This window comes from Lepus europaeus, chromosome 5 (assembly GCF_033115175.1).
Source record: "Lepus europaeus isolate LE1 chromosome 5, mLepTim1.pri, whole genome shotgun sequence".
NCBI lineage: Eukaryota > Metazoa > Chordata > Mammalia > Lagomorpha > Leporidae > Lepus > Lepus europaeus.
In genome coordinates, this window is record NC_084831.1 from 116,845,463 (window position 1) to 116,866,552 (window position 21,090).

The 21,090-nt window shown below is 47.6% G+C and overlaps 1 protein-coding gene across 2 annotated transcripts; it reads right to left on the reverse strand.

Moving 5' to 3' along the window:
* Window positions 1–9,565: 9,565 nt before the first annotated feature.
* On the reverse strand, window positions 9,566–16,581 carry ENSA (endosulfine alpha). Of its 2 annotated transcripts, XM_062192190.1 has the most exons (4): window positions 16,386–16,581; window positions 14,364–14,489; window positions 12,921–13,087; window positions 9,566–10,324 (listed from the first exon to the last, which is right to left on the reverse strand). In XM_062192190.1, the coding sequence occupies exons 1-4, from the start codon at window positions 16,440–16,442 to the stop codon at window positions 10,309–10,311; spliced, it is 366 nt and encodes a 121-aa protein (XP_062048174.1). In that variant the 5' UTR covers window positions 16,443–16,581; the 3' UTR covers window positions 9,566–10,308. The 2 variants fall into 2 exon arrangements, with proteins under 2 accessions (XP_062048174.1, XP_062048175.1); XM_062192191.1 differs by lacking the exon at window positions 9,566–10,324 and having other exon boundaries at window positions 10,332–13,087.
* Between the last annotated feature and the right edge of the window lie 4,509 nt (window positions 16,582–21,090).

Below are 21,090 nucleotides of genomic sequence, written 5' to 3' on the forward strand. Positions count from 1 at the left end.
GTTCTGACTTATTTTTTTTTTTACCAATTATGCAAATTCCTATGCAACTGGGGGATCCCCTTGGTGCAAGAGGGGAAAGGTAGAAGCTTTTGCTTCCTATTTTTCACCCAGGTGCCACTTTCGGGGCCAGTGAGGGTACAAAGAGGTTGGATGATGAAGGCACTCATCTGATGAAGGTGTGGCAGCCCCAGAAGTAAAATGGAGGAAGCCAGAAATAGGAGTCCAAGAGTAAGAACAGGCATGGCTGTGAGGGCTCAAAGGGCCCAAGCCAGGGATCCAAAAGGCCCTTCCTTAAGTCAGCATGGTAATTCTCAACCAAGGGTCCCCAGGAGGGCATTTGACAATGTCTAGAGATTTTTTTTCATTGTCCCGGTTAAGCAACTAGGAGGTAGAGCACCAAGAAGAAATTAAAACATCCTGAAATGCACAGCACAGCTCCCCGCACAACAAAGATTCATCTGATGTAAAATGTCAGAATCCAAGACTGAGAAACCCTGATTAAAGAGACGCAGGCATGCAGGAGGCATCTCCGTGGTTCTCTGCAGGGGCACTGGTGATAGGTAAGCTACTTGAAGGGGTGCCAGAGGAGTTTGCTTGTTCCCTCACCCTGAGTTCTTCTGAAATTTGCAAAACAAGTATTTAGTTACCTTCTAGCAAAATAAATGTGCGATGGCGTCCAACTTTGCTGGGGAATCAGCTGCTTCTAGACGAGGGTACAGGAAACCTGTCTGATCTGGGCTGCACAATGCAAAAGGCAGGGTACCTTAGCCTCCATTCTCTGGACAAAGACGACACTGAACTCAGTGATCTCTACTTGTGGTTAATTCCTGTAAACAGCTGAACCTAGTTTAAGTCCGTGGCAAAGAAATGATTCAGAAAGACAATGGAGGAAGCTGGGGATGATGCACACTTCCCTAATCGTAAGAAGCACTTCAGACATAGGCCTTGGTGTCAAACCAAGACCCGTGATCACTGAAAGACACCGGGTTTTCCCCTGTACTGTACTGTATTCGGGTACGTGGTATCCACGTGGGATGACTCTAGCGACAGTAAGTTGCTTCTGACCCCCAAATTTTCCAGCAAGAATGCTGATGCTTGAAAATCTACCATGAGACTTTTGTCTCCAGTTAAAAATGTAAATACACTAGGATAAGTTAAATTGGGTTTGATACTCTAAGATAGGCAGCTGGCACTAGATCAAGGTGATGTTTAGGGGCCGGCGCTGTGGCGAAGCGGGTAAAGCCCACCGCCCGCAGTGCCAGCATCCCATATGTGCACCGGTTTGAGTCCCAGCTGCTCCACTTCTGATCCAGTTCTCTGCTGTGGCCTGGGAAAGCAGTAGAAGATGGCCCAAGTCCTTGGGCCCCTGCCCCCACGTGGGAGACCTGGAGGAAGCTCCTGGCTCCTGGCTTTGGATCAGCGCAACTCCAGCCATTGTGGCCAGTTGGGGAGTGAACCAGCAGATGGAAGACCTCTCTCTCCTTCTCTGTGTAACTCTGACTTTAAAATAAATAAATAATTTTTTTTATTTGACAGGTAGAATTATAGACAGTGAGAGAGAGAGAGACAGAGAGAAGGGTCTTCCTTCCGTTGGTTCACCCCCCAAATGACCACCATGGCCGGAGCTACCCTGATCCGAAGCCAGGAGCGAGGTGCTTCTTCCTGGTCTCCCATGTGGGTACAGGGGCCCAAGCACTCGGGCCATCCTCCACTGCATTCCTGGGCCACGGCAGAGAGCTGGACTGGAAGAGGAGCAACCGGGACTAGAACAGGTGCCCATATGGGATGCCAGTGCCACAGGTGAAGGATTAACCAAGGGAGCCACGGCGCTGGCCCCAATAAATAAATCTTAAAAAAAAAAAAAAAAAAGAGAGAGAGAGAGAAAGTGATGTTTAGGAGCTGGCACTGTGGCACAGCGGGTTAAAACCCCAGCCTGCAGTGCCTGCATCCCATTTGGGCGCTGATTGAAGTCCCAGCTGCTCCACTTCTGATCCAGCTCTCTGCTGTGGCCTGGGAAAGCAATAGAAGATGGCCCAAGTCCTTGGACCCCTGCACCCAAATGGGAAGACCCGGAGGAAGCTCCTGGCTTCAGATCAGCTCAGCTCTGGCCATTGCCGTCATTTGGGGAGTGAACCAGCGGGTGGAAGACTTCTCTTTCTCTCTCTGCCTCTCTGTAATTCTGCCTTCCAAATAAGTAATTAAGAAAGTAAGTAATTAAGTAAGTAAGTAAATAAATAAATAACTACATGGGCAGGCACTTGGCCTAGCGGTTAAGATGTCAGGATACTCATGTCCTTCACTGGAGCACCTGGGTCTGATTGCCAGCTCCGGGTCCTGATTCCAGCTTCCTGCTAATGCACACCCTGGGCAACAGTGGTGGTGGCTAAGTGGTTGGGTTCCTGCCGCCAACATGGGAGACCGGGATTGAGTTCCTAGCTCCTGGCTTCAGCTCAGTCTAATCTTGGCTATTGCAAGCAATTGGGGAGCAAACTAGCTGAATAGATTTCTCTCTCTTTGTGTCTATTTCTGTCTCTCAAATAAACAAATAAAAACTGAAACATACAGCTGATTTTAAACAACAGATAGCAGAGTAAAGCCCCCACTAAATATGCCACCTAACTTCAGTGCCGTATGTGGGAACTCCCTTAGTTTTTTTTTTTTTTTTAATGCCTGTGCTGCAGGCCAGGGCTTTAACCTGCTGTGCCACAGCACCGACACTTCTGATCTACTCTTTTTTTTTTTTTAAATTTATTTGACAGATAGAGTTAGACAGTGAGGGGGAGAGAGATAGAGAAAGGTCTTCCTTCTGTTGGTTCACTCCCCAAATGGCCGCTACGGCTGGCACGCTACGCCGATCCAAAGCCAGGAGCCAGGTGCTTCTCCTGGTCTCCCATGTGGGTGCAGGGCCCAAGCACTTGGGCCAACCTCCACTGCCTTCCTGGGCCGCAGCAGAGAGCTGGACTGGAAGAGGAGCAACCGGGACTAGAACTCAGTGCCCAATGGGATGCCAGTGCCGCAGGGGAAGGATCAACCAAGTGAGCCACGGCGCTGGCCCCTCCCTTAGTTCTTTAACACTCCAGTGACTTTCACCTTTCCTCCAGTTCACTACCCCCTTGCCCTTGACCTTACACAGAAGAGTTCCAACTCCAGAATCTTATAAACTCGAACATCATTCTGACTATAATGTCCTGAGCTTCCAGATTACTCACATCCTGTGCTTCTGTATCATCTGCTCTTTGACCTTAGGAAGCCTTTTTTTTTTTTTTTTTTTTAACTTATTTATTTATTTCAAAGTCGGAGTTACAGAGAGTTATCTTCTATCCACTGGTTCACTTCCCAAATGTCCCGGGAGGAGCCAGGCCAAAGCCAGAAGTTTCCTCTGCGTCTCCCACGTGGTTGGCAGGGGCCCAAGCACGTGGGCCATTTCCTGCTGCTTTTCCCAGGCTATTAGCAGCAAGCTGGATCAGAAGTGGTGCAGTTGGGACATGAACTGGTACCCACATGGACTGCTGGCACTGCAGGTTAAAGCCATTACGCCACAACGCTGGCCCCATGAAGACTTTTCTTAACCTGAGTTGATTATACTTTCCTTGGCCTACTTTCTTATGTGGCCTGAATTAGGTGGATTACTTAAACTGTCATTCACTACCACCTTTATACTCCTTGTTCCTTTGTCAGACGACTTTTTGTATCCAGCTCTGGTTCATTCTCCAGATGGCTGCCAACGGCTGGGGCTGGGCCAGGCTGAAGCCAGGAGCCCTCCGGATGCTCTTATGGGATGCCAGCATTGCGGGCAGCAGCCTACCTGCTGTACCATGATGCTGGCCCCTTCTCTATTCCCTTTAGATGTCAGCGTTCATTAGGGTCAGCTCTCCAGTCTTTCTGTTCTAAGTGCTTTCACTTCATGGCTTTGCTAGTATATCTTGAACTCCATAAGATGCATCTCCTATCTTTTTCCTTTTTTAAACAGGTTTATTTATTTGAAAGGCAGAGTTACAGAAAGAGGGCTAGACATACACACACAAAAACACAAAGAGAGTGAGAGAGACGGAGGTAGGGAGAGTGAGAGAGGGAGGGAGGAGGAGAGAGAGAAAGAGAAAGAGAGAGAAAATATCAGTCCATCCACTGCTTCACTCCCCAATGGCTGTGGCTGGGCCAGGCCAAAGCCAGGAGCCTGGGACTCCGTCTGGGTCTCCCATGTGGATGGCAGGGCCCAAGCTGAGCTATCATCTCTGGACTCCCAGGTACCTTATTAGGGAGCAGGGTCACCAAGGTGCTCCTATGGGATGCCTGTGTTGCAGGCAGCTGTTTAACCTGCTGTACTGCAATGCCAGCCCCCGTGCATCTATCTTGATTTCTTCTCCAATTTGACTCATAAATCCAGCAGCCTGTTAGTCCACTAGCCCTGGATGTCCTATGGGACAAATCAACCTTTCTGCAAGATTCAACCCATCGTCTTCCTTGCCAAATGTGTTCTTTCCTTTGTATTCCCAGTGCAGTTACAGCATCATCATTTAATGATCCAAACCAGAAACCCGGTTGTTATTAGACTCCTTCGTCTTCCCGAGTCCCACATCCCACACCAAATCCTACTCACTGTATTTCCCATAGATCTCTTGAACTGCTCACTGTTTTTCCTCACTGTCACTATTCAGCTCCTATTCTTATCTCACCCACAGTATTGTACCAACATAATAAAGTCTGTCTGGCTCTTTACTCAGCTCGCTAAGTGAAGTGCAGCAGAGAATTCTCCACCTAGAGTTTTATTCTTACTCTAAACTTATTTTACCCCAGAGTGAACTCCTCTTTCTCCTCACACAGCCAACCCCCTCTGTTTTCTCATCTCATTGCTAGCACAGCCACGTACGTTTTACTCTTGCCAATCTCTCTCTGCAGTCAGATTACTCTATAGAGCCTACTTGATCATGTCACTGCCTTGCAAAAGATCTTTCCGTGGCAGCTTCTCATTGCCTCTAGGACAGAGTCCAAAGGGCCTATTTGTTGATCTGAATCTTGCTTCCTTCTTCTGGCCTCACCCCTCCCATGTTTCCCGGGGCTGAATTTAAAGTTTCCACAATGTAACTCCTCTGAATCCTTTTACATAGGGTTCTTCCCACCTGGAAGACCCCTTTTTCCAGTCTAAACCATTTACCTGAATAAATCCTACTCCTCAATCAGATTTTCAGCTTAGAAGCTGCTTTGTGAAAGGGTTTTCCTGTCTTTCTCCCACCTCCTTAAATTGGATGGGTGTTCCTACTGGGTGTTTCCAGAGCATTTTAAAATCCCTGCATTAACACTGAGCATCTGTATTCCAACTGCTTGTCTACCTGCCTTTATTATATCCCCTTACAGGCTCTGAACTCCTAGAGGGCAGGAACCATATTTTATGCACTATTGTAGCCCCTGTAGTAAGGGCTTCTGTTTAGTCATCACAACCCTTTACAGTAGACACTTCATTCTTATGTTGCAAATAAGTAGACTGAAGAAGAGAGATGTGTTTTTTGTTTTGTTTAAGATTGATTTGTTCGAAAGGCAGAGTAACAGAGAGACAGGGAGGGAGGGAGGGAGAATGAATCTTCCTTCCACTGGTTCACTTCCCAGGGCCACAATGCCCATCTGGGCCAGGCTGAAGCCAGAACAAGAACTCCATCTGAGTCTCCCTCGCGGGTGGCAGGGCCCCAAGTACTTGGGCCATTCTCTGCTGCTTTCCCAGGCACATTAGCTAGGAGCTGGAATGGAAGAGGAGCAGCTGGAATGCCAGCCTTGTCACTGGCCCCCTAGGAAGTGTTTAAGAAACTTGTCCAGAGTTATCAAAATGATGATTTAAAACCAGGTGGCCTAATACTAGAACTAGTCTATCACTGTACATCCCCTTTAAGTCTCTTCTCCACATAGTTATTCTGGACAATGGCCTAACTCGATCTGGCTAGACCCTTCTCTGTATCCCCTTCGTGGGCCCTACACCTGCCTGCACGCCACTGGCTCCTGTCTGCCTTCTTGGCCTGGCCTCCAGCCATGCTCCAGGACTGACTGATTATACTACTTCAGGAAACACTGGCATCCACTCTGTCTCCTCAAGGTGTGCTTCCTTGTCCACCTCACTTCTCTGGAGACATCCTGTTCATCTTTCAGAACTTACTCCATGAGATTGTCTCACTAGTTTTCCCCAGCCTTTGCAGTCAGTGGAGTGAATCCTGCTTCTGCTCTCAGCAGCTACAGGACTTGGCAGGTTTTAGGGAAGTTACTTTGCCCTACTTTTTTTTAGTTTTATTTTCTAAATTTTTTTCTCTTTTGTTTAATGGAAATAGTAAAGAGCTACTTCATAGAACTATTAATAATTAAATGAGGTCATGTAAAGTAAGAACTTAGCATGGCATTCAAAATAGTTAGCAATTATTAGGGGCCAGTGTTTGGCCTTACGGTTAAGACACTGGTTAGTCTGCAATTCCACAGAAGAGAAACTGGTTTCCATGCCTGGCTGTGGCTCCTGGTTCTATCTTCTGATAATGCGGATCCGGAGAGGCAGTGGCAGCGGCTCTGGTACTGGGACTCTTGACACTTATGTGGAGACTTGGGCTGAGTTTGCAGCTTCTGGCTCTTCCCTTGGCCATTGTAGGCATTTGGGGAATGAACTAGCAGACTGGAGCTCCCTCTTCTGCCTTTCAAATAAAACATTTTAAAACAAAAGCCACAACATATGTAGCAATTCTTACTCAACCCTGTTCCTCTAAGTAGCGTCTCGACTGCCAACGCGCCAAGTACAGCACTGCAGTATCACTTCCTGTGTGTAGTTTCCCCACCAGGGTATCACCTCCTTGAAAGCAAGAGCAGCCACACATCACCTGTGTTCTAGCATAGTGCCTGGCGTGTTGTAGGCACTATTCAGCGGTAATTGAACTGCACTGTTTAAATACCAGCCACCTTGCAAGACCCACTTCAACTCCCATTTCCCCCACCATCTAATGAGTCCAGCTGGATTTTCCCTGTGCAGAACTGAACTGCCTATGCTGTCTTGCCATTAAATGGTGTCTCAATGAGGCTGTAAGTTCCTCTAAGGAAGACACCATTTCTTCCACTGTTTATCTGCCCAATAACAGCTGTTATCTCTAGCTGCAAAGTCAGTGTTTAACCATTACTTGTGAATTAGAATCACATGTATGGGGAGTCCCACCATAGCTTTAAATCATCTAAAAAAAAAAAAAAAAAAAGTCAATAACCCACCTCCTGCCTCTCCTTTCTTGAGCTCTTGGGACTATGTTAATTTGCTTTTATTCCTTTTCCTTTTGAACCTCCCTCAAGGCTCCATGGAGAACACTATTCACACCAGGGCTGCTTGTGTGGGTGCTGCTAGCTCTCACCGCAGATATTCTTAATGTCAACTCTCCAAGTTCCTTTTCTTTGGCGTGCTTTTTCCATGCCCAGGCCATGGGAGCTTAAAATAAATGCTGGACGATGGTGACTTCATCCCTGCCACCCTGCATGTCAGATGGCTCAGCTGAGAGGCCTGTCAGCACAGTAGAAGAACCCAACTCAGCTCTTGGGGAGAAAGCCTTTCGAAAACAGCTACAACAAAGAGCAGGAGTAGCTATTTGAAGCACTGCAGAAACAGCTTGCCCTCGCTGCTTAGCCCTACAGTATAGGAGTGAAGAAGGAATGGCGAATGTTCAGCTGAATACAGATCCAGCCACAAACATTTCTTGGCATCTCAGGATTCCTAAGACTACCGACCAAAATTATGATCTAAGGAAGCCAAGAATAGAGGGCAAAAATAAATTTAAAAAAGCCTAGATACTAATTAAAGTTGTTCAGCTAACTAGCTTTGCCACCTTACAAGTAAGTTACTTCTCTACCTCAACTTCTTTACCTGCATTAAAATGAATGATCCCATCTTTGGCCTCGTTCCCTAGCTCCTTGCAAACAGAAACCAGGGATAACATGATCAGAAAGAAGTCAGGACTGGCTTGCGGCGGTTAAGAAGGCTGGAGTCAGCATTGTGCTCAGCAAGTTAAGCTGCCGCTTGTGACACCAGCATCCAGTACCAAACTGCTGGTTCAAGTTCAAGCTTTTCGGCTTTCAATCCAGCTCCCTGCTAATGCACCCTGGAAGGCAGTGGATAATGGCACAAGTACTTGGGCCCCTGCACTCATGTAGGAGACCAGGACAAAGTTCCTGAATCCTGCCTTCAGCCTGGCCCAGATCTGGCTACTGCAGTCATCTAGGGATTGAGCCAGCAGATGGAAGATCTCACTCCGCCTTTCAAATAAATCTTAAAAAAAAAAAAAAAAAAAAAGGCTCACTAACCCCCCCCCACCAGACTCCACTGTGTTCCCAGATTATACGGCTCTAAGGCTTGAGTGTGCAATCGTTCTTGCAGCTGAGAGCTACCCGGGACACCTGTGCCCCAACCTGAAGCACCTGGGTTCAACCACAGCTCCAGCTTCATTCGTTCCCCGCTAACGTGGATCCTGAGGCAGCTGTGATGACTCCAATGGCTGAGCTCCTGCCACCAAGGTGGGAGACCTGGATTAAGTTCCTGGCTCCCGGTTTTGGTACGCGCCCACCCCCAACTTTTGTGGGCATTTGGGGACTAGGCCAAGCAAAGGGAGCGGTCTCTCAACTAATTTACAAAAAAAAAAAAAAAAAAAAAAGCAGAAGGTGAAGATGAATCACAATCCCCTGGCTAAATCAGGAGAGAGCAGAGCCTAACACCCCAGAGATGAAGCTCTATTTGGGGAGTTTCTGATTAAGGAGAGAGAAACAGGAGCCAGCTACTGAGCGCACCGTTTTCTCCAGTTTGGAAGGTTTCCCCTCTCACAGAGTAAGAAGAGCTCTGTCTCCTGGACCTTGTCCATTTCCCTTGAAGCACACTCATCTGAGAAGCCAGGCACATTAGGGAACATAGCACGATCATTCTCTTGGTCAAAGTTGGGCGACATGGGCAGGGAGTTCCGATTTACCACCGGGGGGTGCTGGGGGGCGGGCTGGGGGCGGCTGGTGTGAGGCTGTTTCTCCTGTGGTAACCTTTCTTTTGCACACTGCATGAACAGCTTTTAGCAACTTTCAGGGGCAGGACCGACTCCAGCAGTACTGGTGGGGACCGCGTGAAGAAAGGAGCCACTCTGCCTTCTGCTGGCCACATGCAGAAAAGCCTGCGTGTCTTTTGTTTTTTCACTAAGAGGTCACATTTGCCGCTCACAGAGGGGAACCTGCGAAGGAACAGCACACTAAAGGGAAAAGGAAGAAAAAGAAAGGGTTTCTTCTTTTTTTTTTTGCTAGGCCTGGACTAAGCTTTAGGTTTCAGTGAACCACCCAGATCACCATCGAGGGCCACTCCCTGAGGCGGCTGCATCTTCTACACCAGCTACAGAAACAGGAGGAGGGGCGGGGGGGGGGGGGGGGCCCTGCTGCACACGCCAGCACTCCTCCCTCCCCCTGAGTGACGGAAGTGGGCAGCCCAGCCACATCCACATTCCAGTTCCTCAGAAACGCAGGCACCCACACCAGTGTCTCCCCTGAACGGTGTCTTCAGTATGGTCTTCTTCCCTCTCCCAAACCCCAATAAAACACACCAACTGCTTCAGAGTATTTCTAGGTTGAGTTTTTTTTTTTTTTTTTTTGGTGGGTCTTTTTGTTGTTTATTTCAAATACTGAAAAAGTCCCCTGGACTCCGTGGGGCTCCCCACGCTCATCGCTCCTTTTCCCCACACTCACTGCCCTTCTCCCCACAACAAATCTATTTCAAGGATAGAACTTTCTTCAAATGAACACTTTACATGAGTTCTCAGCTTGCTCTGCGCACCCAGAGGAGCTGTCTGCAGGAGTCACGCGTAGACCGACAGTTTCTCTCACCTAACACCAGGTCTCCAGCACATCCGAACAAGGCATGTATCTACAGAGCTGAAGTGGTCCCTCAGCTCCAGTCTGCTCCACCTCCTCCCGCTCACAGCAGCCCACACCAGTTGCACAGTTAAGAAGGAGGCTAGTCAGGAATGTTTTGATCGACTTCCAGCCCTAATTCATATTCCCCCAAATCTCCCACCCCACCCTCTCAACCCCACCCCCAGGATTTCATTGAGATTTTTTTCCCAACAGTTATTTGGAAAAAAGGTAAAACAAAAAAGGTTCAAGGTCTTGGTGCTCGGCCCAAGGGGCTCCATGCGCTGGGACACCAACGGGCAGGGGCTTCTGCCTCTCCAGCCCGCACCTGGGCCACCACCTGACCCCTGGCTGCAAAGGCAGGGAGGGGCAGGAGCCAGCACAGGACCCAGGGGGGCAGCGTCTCAGGATCTGGTGGAGCCCCGGGCAGCATCATTCAACTTGGCCGCTGTGAACGAACATAGAAGAAACAAAACAAAACAAAAAAACAAGGTCAAGTAATAGGGGAAAAACCCTGAATTCCATCCCAGATTCTACCCCAAGATGCCTTCATACTTAATAATCACTAGGCTTCCTGGCATATACCTCATCCCTATCTTTAAGGAAGTTGCAAAAAGTAATAAAAAAAAAAAAAGAGAATATTTTAGTCCTTCCCTATCTACAAAACAGTGTTTTCTACCTTTTTGGAACTACTCATGGAAAACAAACACAGAAAAACAATTCTTTAGACAAGATCAAAATTGTTGGAGGTTTCCAGGGAGGTGCACAGCCTGGCTCAAAGTGGGCTTGGTTGCATAGCTTGGCCACAGCCACTTGCAGCACCAACAATGAGGTGGCACAGTGATGCGGTGGTCACTGCGTGGAGGCCAAGGCCAGACCACACACACGATATTTCGAGTGGATTTAGTAATTTAGATTTAACCAAAGCAATCTGCATTTGGGTTATAAAATGACTTTTCCTTGTTGAGGACGCTCTGTGCTTCAAGCCATGGAAACAGGTGGCACATACAAAATGCAGCGCGTTTCTGTCTTCTCAGCTCTGAAGATGACTAGGTAGGGAGGGAGTGAGATCAACAGCTTTTCTGATTTCCCTGCTCCTTTGCTAAAATCAGACTTTTGTGACCATAACTCTTGAGGACTCAAACTGACGGAGAGAGAAGGCAGCTGACACAGAAAAGAAAAAGTACAGAATTCGAGAAGATCAGAGATGAAGAAAACGTACAAAATTATATATATATTTATATATATAATAACATGACATTTATGTACATTATGGTCAGGACAGTCAAGGAAACTATACAATGATGTTCAGCATTTTCCCCTTCCCACATGGACTTTTGATTAAGGATGACAGCATGAGGAAATGGAGCAAGGAACACAAAAATTATATACAATTACAAGTGACAGTCAAGGAATTTGGGGGCCAGGGAGCCTGCTCTCTTCTCCATGCCTTCCTCACCAACCTTTTCCTATCCAATCTGAGTGGCAGCCTGAACATCGAACGGCCAGTCAGGAAAGAAGCAGATACACACCTTATTCTCCTACATGTACACCAGCAAATTCATCAGGTATCCTCATCAAGCCAAATGTTTGGCATTTCAGAATTGTGAGGTCAAAGAGCAAGAGAGGATTCCGGAATCTTGCATTTTCGAACAGTAAGTTCTCACCCTGGCCCTCCTGCCGTATCAAGCAGGTTGCATTCAGTAAGATTCAGGCCAAGCGGTGCCACCGGCAGCCCCTTTCCTCCACCTGTTCAGGCTCACCACTGCCACCCCTCCTCACTGCACAAGAGCTGGGCTACCGAGCTCTAGGAAGGCAGGGATTTCTCAGTCTTCCTCCCTCGTCGCCCCAGCTTCCTCCAAGGTGAATCATCTCCTAAAACCTGCTGTTCCAGCCCTGCAGTGGTTTACCCCTTCCTGTTCTCTCTCCCTAACAATATACCTGGCACCCAATTACACCCGAAGCATGGTTCTCCACGTGTGCATGACCAAGCGTGTTTCCATAGCCAAGAACTCTGCTGCCGGAGCAGTTCTTGAGCAGCTAAGGTCCAGACGTGGGCTGTGGGAAAAAGTGGGTGGGGCCCATGGCTAGCTTCTTAAGAATCTGACGCTCAGGACTATGAAGTTCTGTTGCAAACTCCAACTTCCTCTGTCCTTGATGGAGGGTCCCCTCTGCACTTGCCTAGCACGGAGGCTCACCCAATGCACAGCACAGAATTTTTCTGCTGGCAGTTATAGGATTTTACAATCACCATCAATTTATGTATATTTAATAACTATTTTTACAATGAGGAAATAGAAATCCAAAGAGACTAAATGACTTGACTGAGGTTCCTACATCAGTACTGCTGAGGCCAAGTGGACCCAGAACCTAGGTGTCTAGACTCCTAAACCACTGCTCTTCCTACTATCCCATGACACTCTGTAAAGCAACATGCAAGGAGAGAGAGAAGGTGCCCATCTTCTGTGAGTAATGTCTGCCAATCTTTCTGTAGCCACACTAAGTAGAGGTTAACTAGGCACTGCAGTTTCAGGCAGACCACTCAGGCCTGGGTGAGGACTCTCTCTGCCTGCCACAAGGAACACAGAAAGCAACAGCAGCCCGAGGGACACAACACTCAGAAGCACAGAAAACACATCTCACCCCATCTACCTTTCCCAACACGTCAGGTTAGCCCGGGGCTGTTCAACCTGCCATATTATTCCCAGGGCTCAGCCTAACCACTTCGGGATATTATCTTCCAAGAGGAGAAAGGACCTCTCTCCAGTTTCTCACTGAGAAAAAGTTTGCAGCATCATCCAATCCTGGTCTTTCCTATTTCCCGGCCCCTACCTGGGCTATAGTGAAGGTGAGAAGTCTCCATGTAACCAAAGAAATGACCTCAAGAGCCCCTCTTCAACCCACGTGACCTCCTCAGTAGCCCCCGGCAGCAGCATTTTCGGCTAGCAATCTGGAAAGATCTGACTAGCTGCCCAATTCCATCCCTGCCTACAATACATAAAGTCCAGTGGGTGAGGAAGGGGAGGAGGGGGTGCCCAGGTTACCCCGCAAGCTTGCTGGTGACGAGTGAGGACTTTCTCTGGGGCAGATCCTGTGGGGTGGGGATGTGGTCACCAGTCACCAGGTTCTTGTCTGGTCCTGCGCTTGGCAGCTGCTTATTCTTCATCTTGGCTTTGGCCATGTTGTAGTCTCCTGAGTCAAAGTACTTTTGCTAAGAGATAAGAATGAGGTGAGTGAGGAGTTCTGACCTTCCTCAAAAGCAAGGAGACTGACATCTCACATCCAATATAAAGAAACCGCACTCACATTTTCCAAGAAGTCATCTTTGATTAACTTCATGCATACACCGTTTAACATGAATCACACACACTTAATGTCATCTCCCCAGTGTGCTCTGCCTTTTTCAAGTATGCAGGCAGATCCTAGCAACAGTATGTGTTTGCAGAATCAAGGGATACTCCCTACATCCTTTGTACCCTTCTCAGTACAGGATGGTTCATCCCAAGTTGCTTTATTCACAAAGGCTTAATGAGGACCTTACCAAGTCCAAAGCAACAGATCAGTGCCAAGGAACCAGAAATGAGTAAGATGGACGAGAAGGGTCAAGCTAGGGCTGTCCTAGCAAACGGCAGATCAAATTCAAGCCAACAACTTCAAAATTCAAAACTATTCTCTCAGACTAGGAATAGAAACTGGGCTTGCTCATGAGGATAATGTGCTGACTCCTGCCACTCCCACACATGTTCCATGGCTGTGACAGCCTGCCCACGCCTGCCTTGCCTACAGCAAGGTAAGCTGCAAACCAGCATCGCATTATCATCTATGACTCAGACTCAGTCACTGGGATTCTCCACAGGGACAGGTTTAACTCTTCATTTCCCCCCCACACACAAGAGGGGCACACTCCTGCTTCATGACTTACAACCCCTCTGTCAGCTGCAGGTGCTCCTGGGGACTGAGAGACCCGAGCAGCCGCTAGATGGCTTTGAGGGCAGACTTTCTCTTAGCGAGAACCACTCTAGGCAGGAACAGTTAAGTCTCTTGAGGGGGTCTAAGTGATGGCTGCTGCTAACTTCAAGGTCTGAAGAAACCTGTTCATCTCAAATTGAGGATTTCTGTAGGCAGACAATTTGATCTTTTTCTGATACGATGTACCCTAAAATTTATCTCCAATCCTTAAAAAGCACTGTCCCCAATCGGGCCAATGTCTGGAGGCAGTCTGCATTCCAGCCTTCAACATCTTTCCCCCTTTCCTCACATATCCAAGTGCTCTTACAGGAAGTCTTAATTTCCTAGATGGGAAACTAGAAGAGAAGTGATACTGTATCAGGCATTTACAATAATAATATGCCATGCTCTTTGCGAGTTTCTAATTCCTATCGCTGCACAACAGAACCTTCAGAAAAGTGTCCAGTACAACCTCTACAGACTTTATCCCGAGTCCACTTTAGCTCCAAAGTAAGAGGGTAAGAGATTGTGCCCCATACCCCTTTCTGGAGCCTCTTCATGAGGAAGTCAGAGCCTCCAGGCTTTTGTCCTAGGCTTGGATATTTGGCCTTTAGCTTTGCTTCCTCAGCTCTTTCAGGGAGAATACCTTCTTTCTCTTGTGTGTCCTAGAAGAAACAAATGAGCCAAATAAAATTAAAGACCGACAAATAACTGCTTTTAATATCTGATTATTACATGATCTACTTTCCCTGGAGATCCACCCACTAGTAAACATGCTATCTCCACTCTGCTCTTTATATATCTATATCCATATATCTTTTTAAAAGATTTATTTACTTATTTGAAAGGTAGAGTTACAGAGAGGCAGAGACAGAGAGAAGGAGAGAGATCTTCCATCCACTGGTTCACGTCCCATTTGTCCACCAACAGCTGGAGCTGAGCCCATCTGAAACCAGGAGCCAGGAGACTCTTCCAGGTCTCCAATGCGGGTGCAGGGACCCAAGGATTTGGGCCGCCTTCTACTGCTTTCCCAGGCCATAGCAGAGCTGGAGTGGTAGTGGAGTAGCCAGGACTTGAACCCGTGCCCATATGGGATGGTGGCACTGTAGGCGGTGGCTTTACCTGCTATGCCACAGCGCCAGCACCTCCGCTTTAAGTTAGACCTTTGTTCAAATCCCTGAAGATGACTGTATGATGAGAAGAAGAAGATGCTACTTCTCACCCTTTGCCCAAGGAACCACCCAGTACCTGTCAGTACTGGATTAAAGGTAATAACTAAACATAGTAATCACAGAGCAGGTCATGGCTCACTCAACACAGACACTAGGAAAAAACAGAGCTAGCCAGGACTTCTGGTGACACCAGGTGAGTAGAAGGTTTCCTAGGCTGTCCTGCAGGTCAAATGGGAAATCAAAGGGCTAAGTCTGCTGAGATATTCCTTCTTTTTAAGGTAGGACAGCCATCTGGTAAGGCTCCCTGCACACAAGACTAGCTGTGTGGCCTTTTCCACCTTGGTGGCAACGCAGCACTACTTCAATATTTCCATAATATCGTGGTAGAAAGGTAACAGGTAACCAGAGATGAAAATGAACAGTAGGTTCACTAGTATTTACCCACCAGTTTTCACCAAAAAATCAATCTGGGGAAATGCCAAGAGTTCAACTGGTTCGCAGGACCCTGCTGCCCCTTGCTGGTGGCTTTTTAGAAGGGCCTGGAATCAACGGGCAGCTCTTCGCAGCGAGATTTCATCCCCTTCTCTTGGAAATAAGGCATACATTGAGCACCAGGTGCATCCCGGGTCCTCGAGTCCAGCACTAAATGTTGGAAGTCAAATACAAGCCCCAGGGTGGTTTACTTGGCGTGTGTTTCCACCACAGAATCCCGGTGGGCTAAGTCCCACCGCCTTGGAAGTCTGGGGGAAGAAGACGGTCTCTCGTCACCGCTGCCGGCGTCTTTTCCAGGTCTAACCTCCATTACTAAGTTTGGAACGCTAGTCCTCTTCGATCTAGTTCGGTCCTCACAGAAGGCGAACAATAGGCCATCTTCAACTATCAAACATAAGGCCTCTTGAGAAAGTTGCCGCCTAAGCCAGCCAGGAATACTCTTCTCCTTCCCTAACGCTGGTCCTTTTTAGACAGCTTTACGCCGTTCTGTACCTTTCAGCGGACTGGGGACACGGGGCCCCTGCCTGGTGCATGGGTCACTCACCGCTACTAACCCTCAACACCTATCGCGCCTCAGGACCACCAGCCCCCCTTTCATTCACCCAGTCTTCCAAACACCCGCCCCGCGCCCAAGCCAGGCCAATCACAGCGCTGCTTCCATGGTTTGAGCTTTAGTCCTACTGACCAATCAGGAAGGGTACAGCACTGACTGACAATAGACCCAACTAACCAATGCCAAAGCACTAGGCCGTGTAGCCGCCTGCTCTGCGTGACGCAAGAAGCGGCCAACCCCTGCAGAGTCTGAGACCATGGCGACCAATCCGCACCGGTGGGAGACCGTCTCCCGCCCCATCACGGTCGCCCCTGGCTCGCCCGCCTGCACCCCCTCCATTTCACCTGCTTCTCCTCGCCGGTCTCCTCCGCAGGGTTCTCGTCTTCTTGTTTCTGGGACATGGCAGAGCCGGGGTTGTGGAGTGTAGGGGGCCCGGGAAATCAACCACAGAGGGAAGGGGGAGGGGAAACGGGGACAACCTGCGCTGCTGCTTCGGCTCCTGTCACTAGGGTTGCTCAGTCAAAATGGCGGCCCTCGCCCGTGACGTTACGACCGCCCCTTCCTATGGGAGCCAATGGCAGTGCGGTAGATGGGGGCAATGACGTAACTATCTACCAATAGTCGCTGGCTAAATGTGGGCCCTTTGGAAGCGACTGACAAGTTGGAAGACCAACCTGGGAAGACAGTGAACCACAGGAACCAATTGGAAGCCTGCGGGGGATCCTAGGGGAGGGACTGCTAGCTTGGGCATTTTTTTGCTGCTTCGGTGGGCTCTATCGCCTCGTGCTCTGGAAGCTTGGAGACCGTCCGAGGGGCCAAAGGTTGTAAACCTTGAGGATTAAGCTTTGCGTTATGTTAACAGAAAACTGTTGGTCTCCCAGAGGATAATTTAGAGGTCAGAGGGGACCCAACATGTTCTGGGGTATCACTTGGTCCTTAGCCAGGACACTGGTTGGTGTTCCTTAATTTAACCCTTAGGATAGGTCTGATATTTTTTCAGGGCCATCTCATGCGGACAAATCTTGAAACCGGCAGCACAGGTTTGGTTTTGGTTTTAAAGCTTTATTTAGTTAAAAGAAGAGAGGGAGAGAGAGATCTTCCGTGCGTTGGTTCACTCCCCAAATGGCCGCAAGGGGCTCAGCTCAGGAAGCTGGAACTCCACCTGCGTCTCCCGCATGGGTGGCAGGAACCCAAGTACTTGGGGGCCATCGATTCAACCTGCCACTCCAGTCTGACTTGTGCGGATCCTAAATGGCGGCTAGCAGTGCCACAGTGCTGTCCCAGTTAGGTGCACTTCTAATGGAAAAGTTTGAAGAGCACTGGCCTACAGAAATGACTACCACACAAAGTGAAATCTGGAAGGCATCCAAATAAAAGTATTAATGAAGTGCTTAGGGGTTCAAAGGAAGGTTTATGGTTTAGACCCTAAACGGGTCTAAAAAAGCCTTCATAACAGAAGTGGTATTTGAAATGAGCTTTAAAGAACCTAGGAGTTTTTCAGGTCAAGATGAAAGAAGGTAGGGTATAATAGGTCACCGGTATTGCATGAAGTCTAGAAAAACAGATTCGAAGCCAGTACGTGGAGGTCTTTGAATGCCAGGTTAAGGAACTTGTGAATAGTTCAGTGATCAGTGAAAGACATTTAAGGTTTTTAGGCCAGAGAATGACAGATCAGGACTGCTCTTTTGGAAGATAAATTTGTTACTAATAAGTAAAAATATTCCGAATTCCAAGCTGAAAGATACTAGAGGTGGATAGTCTAGCTAGGGTTCCCCTGAAAACTTTAGGTAGGAGATAATTAAGATTTCACTTAGGGGGCCTGCGCCGTGGCTCATTTGGTTAATCCTCTGCCTGCGGTGCCAGCATCCCATATGGGCACCGGGTTCTAATCCCGGTTGCTCCTCTTCCAGTCCAGCTCTCTGCTGTGGCCCTGGAGGGCAGTGGAGGAAGGCCCAGGTGCTTGGGCCCCTGCACCCGCATAGGAGACCAGGAAGAAGCACCCAAATCCTGGCTTTGGATCAGCGCAGCACCGGCCATAGCGGCCATTTGGGGAGTGAACCAACAGAAGGAAGACCTTTCTCTCTGTCTCTCTCTGTCTATAATGCTACATGTCAAATAAAAAAAGAAAAGATTTCACTTAGGAACATAGTAGTAAAGAACAGAGAATTATGGGTCAGCCAAAGACGCCTGTGCCAGGGTGAGTTGAACAAAAAGACTGCAGTAAGCCCAAGCATGGCTGAGGAAGACTCAGTGGGGCACTGGCTGCTGAGAGGAGAGTCTAGGCCTCCAGTTGGAAAATTATGGGCCAGATGACACTAACGAGGAAAAAATGTTCAATGTCATAACCAGAAAAGTTGGCCTCCTTCTGGCAGCAGAAAGCAATCTATTTGAATGTGGATCAACATATACATGACGCTGCTCTCTGGCCTGTTTCCAATCTTTCCCAGCACATCTTCATTGACACAGGCTCACATAGCTGCTGGCTTACCAACGGCAGTGATTCCACTGTCGACAGTGCATGTATCTTAGAAGGGTTTTGTAAGGTTCCCTTTCAGGACGAGTGATCTGAATGGAGAAACCTGTACTGGAATGGGGGTAAATTGGATAGTCTTGGTTCTGGAGGTCTGTACCCAGTTTTCTTGGCTATACCTGTGAATCGTGGCCCAGCAGCCAGGCATGAATCAACCTTGCAACCAGAGAAAGGAAGCAACTTCCTGGATTAAATTTTCTAAACCTGTCTTTAAATGTTATTTCCCCATGTGTGAAGTTTAGATAATGTAATCAATTTATAAAAGCCCTTCACTAACCTGAATGTGGTCTAGAAAATCAGTGATTTTAAGTGATCATGTATACAAAAATACAATGGAGAAAAAAAATAGGAAGCAGTGTACCTAATTGAGAGTGTTTGTAAACATGGAATCTACTAGATTAGCAAGAGTTATAGGAATGAGAAAGCTGTGCCTCTAGGTGACTGTTTGTAGAAATAAATTCAAGAAGACTCGAGCTGGAAATGAAACTGGAAGCAGGGAGGAAATGAGTCCACTCGGTTTTGAGAACACTGACGCATTCAAAGCCGGTGAGCCATTTGCTGGGAGTATCTAGGCAATGAAGACTCGGGGTACCTGGCCTCTGAGATCTCCATATCTCAGACTTCAGTGTTCTAGGAAATGTAGATGTGGAGTTTGGGAGAAAAGCAGAACCCAAAGATGTATAGTTTTTGGACTGTTTCACATAGATATAACTAAGCTTGTGGAAGTAGATAGGCTCATAAAGGCAAAAATAGAAAAAAGAGGTCCTGGGTGGGCTTTTCTGATGCCTGTGGGTTAAATTGCTGCTTGGAACATGTTGCAGTGCCTGGGATTGAGTCCTGGCTCCTCTACTTCCAGTACAGCTTCCTGCTATTGTGCATGGTAGGCAGCAGATAACCCAAATACTTGGGTTCCTGTGATCCACATCAGAGAGCTGAATAGAGTTCCTAAGTCCAGCCTGGCTGAGGCAGGCATTTGGGGAATGAACTAGAGAATGGAAGATTCATTTCTCTCTCTCTCTCTCTTTCTCTCTCTCTTGACCTTTCTGGCCATTTAGGGAGTCAACCAGTAGGTGGAAGATCTCTCTCTCCCTGTCACTCTGCTTTCAAATAAATAAATCCTTAAAAAACAAAAGAGAAAGGGAAAATGATGTCAGAAAAACTCAGTTCTCTATAAAGTGTCAAAGAAGGAATAAATGAATGTCAACAAACAAGAAGATAATTTGCCAGGTTCAGTCACTTTTTACTTTACCTATATTCCCTTAGAATGATATTTTCCAGGAATATGTGAAAAGTACACACATTGATGAAATTCTAGCATATTATCATTATTTTGTATATATTGTTTCCCCTGCCTGGAGTAGTCTCAGCTCTCCCCTCTAGCCTGAAACAAACATTTAAGACTGAGTTCAGGGGCTGGTGCTGTGGCACAGTGGGTAAAGCCACCGCCTGCAGTGCCAGCATCCCATATGGGTGCCAGTTCAAGTCCCAGCTGCTCCTCTTCCAATCCAGCTCTCTGCTATGGCCTGGGAAAGCAGTAAAAGATGGCCCAAGTGCTTGGGCCCCTGCACCTGTGTGGGACACCCAGGAGAAGCTCCTGGCTCCTGGCTTCGAATCCGCACAGTTCCAGTCCTTGCAACCATCTGGGGAGTGAACCAGAGGATGGAAGACCTCTCTCTCTTTCTGTGCCTCTGCCTCTGTAACTCTGCCTTTCAAATCAATCAATCAATCATTTTTTTTTTTTTAAAAGACTGAGTTCAAATGGAGAGTATTAGGTTGAACTCACGTTTGGCACTGTTTCTTCAGGCAAGCCTATCACCTCTCAAGTTTTCTTTAAAAGAACCTTGAAGGGTTTTTTAGGGTTGTGAGGAATAAATGAGATAATACATAAACCAATTGGGGGGCCGGCGCTGTGGCGCAGTGGGTTAAAGCCCTGGCCTGAAGCATCAGCATCCCATATGGGCACTGGTTCGACTCCTGGCTGCTCTACTTCTGATCCAGCTCTCTGCGAGGGCCTGGAAAAGCAGTAGAAGATGGCCCAAGTCCTTGGGGCCCTAAACCCACGTGGGAGACCTGGAAGAAGCTCCTAGCTCCTGGCTTCAGATCGGCACAGCTCTGGCCGGCCATTGCGGCTATCTGGGGATGAGCCAGTGGATGGAAGACCTTACTCTCTGTCTCTACCTCTCTCTGTAACTCTTTAAAAAAATTAAAAAAAAAAACAACAACAAAAAACAGTTAGCATGGTACCTGACAATAAAAGTGCCCAGTATATGATAACCACTATAAGGAAATATAACTCCTCAATGTTTTTCCTAATATTCCCAAGAAGAAAGTTCTTTGTTTTTGCTTCGAAGTATTAAGTTTATACTTTTACTTGAGTATTTATCACAAAGTATCTTTCTTGCTCATTTAAATATGCATTCTTGGGAGTTAGAAGCATGTGTTATGTCAGTACCTAGCAAGTGCCAGTCAGTTTCTAAGTTCTCATTATTTTTTTGGATGAATGAAAATGCAGGCAATAA

Bases quoted from the DNA above. Each gene is read 5' to 3' on its own strand.
- ENSA (XM_062192190.1), bottom strand. From the start codon at position 16,442: ATGTCCCAGAAACAAGAAGACGAGAACCCTGCGGAGGAGACCGGCGAG. The intron at 14,490-16,385 runs GTGAAATGGAGG...TGTTTCTTCTAG, and splicing joins AGACCGGCGAGGAGAAGCAG to GACACACAAGAGAAAGAAGG. The intron at 13,088-14,363 runs GTATGGGGCACA...CTTATCTCTTAG, and splicing joins TGAAGAGGCTCCAGAAAGGG to CAAAAGTACTTTGACTCAGG.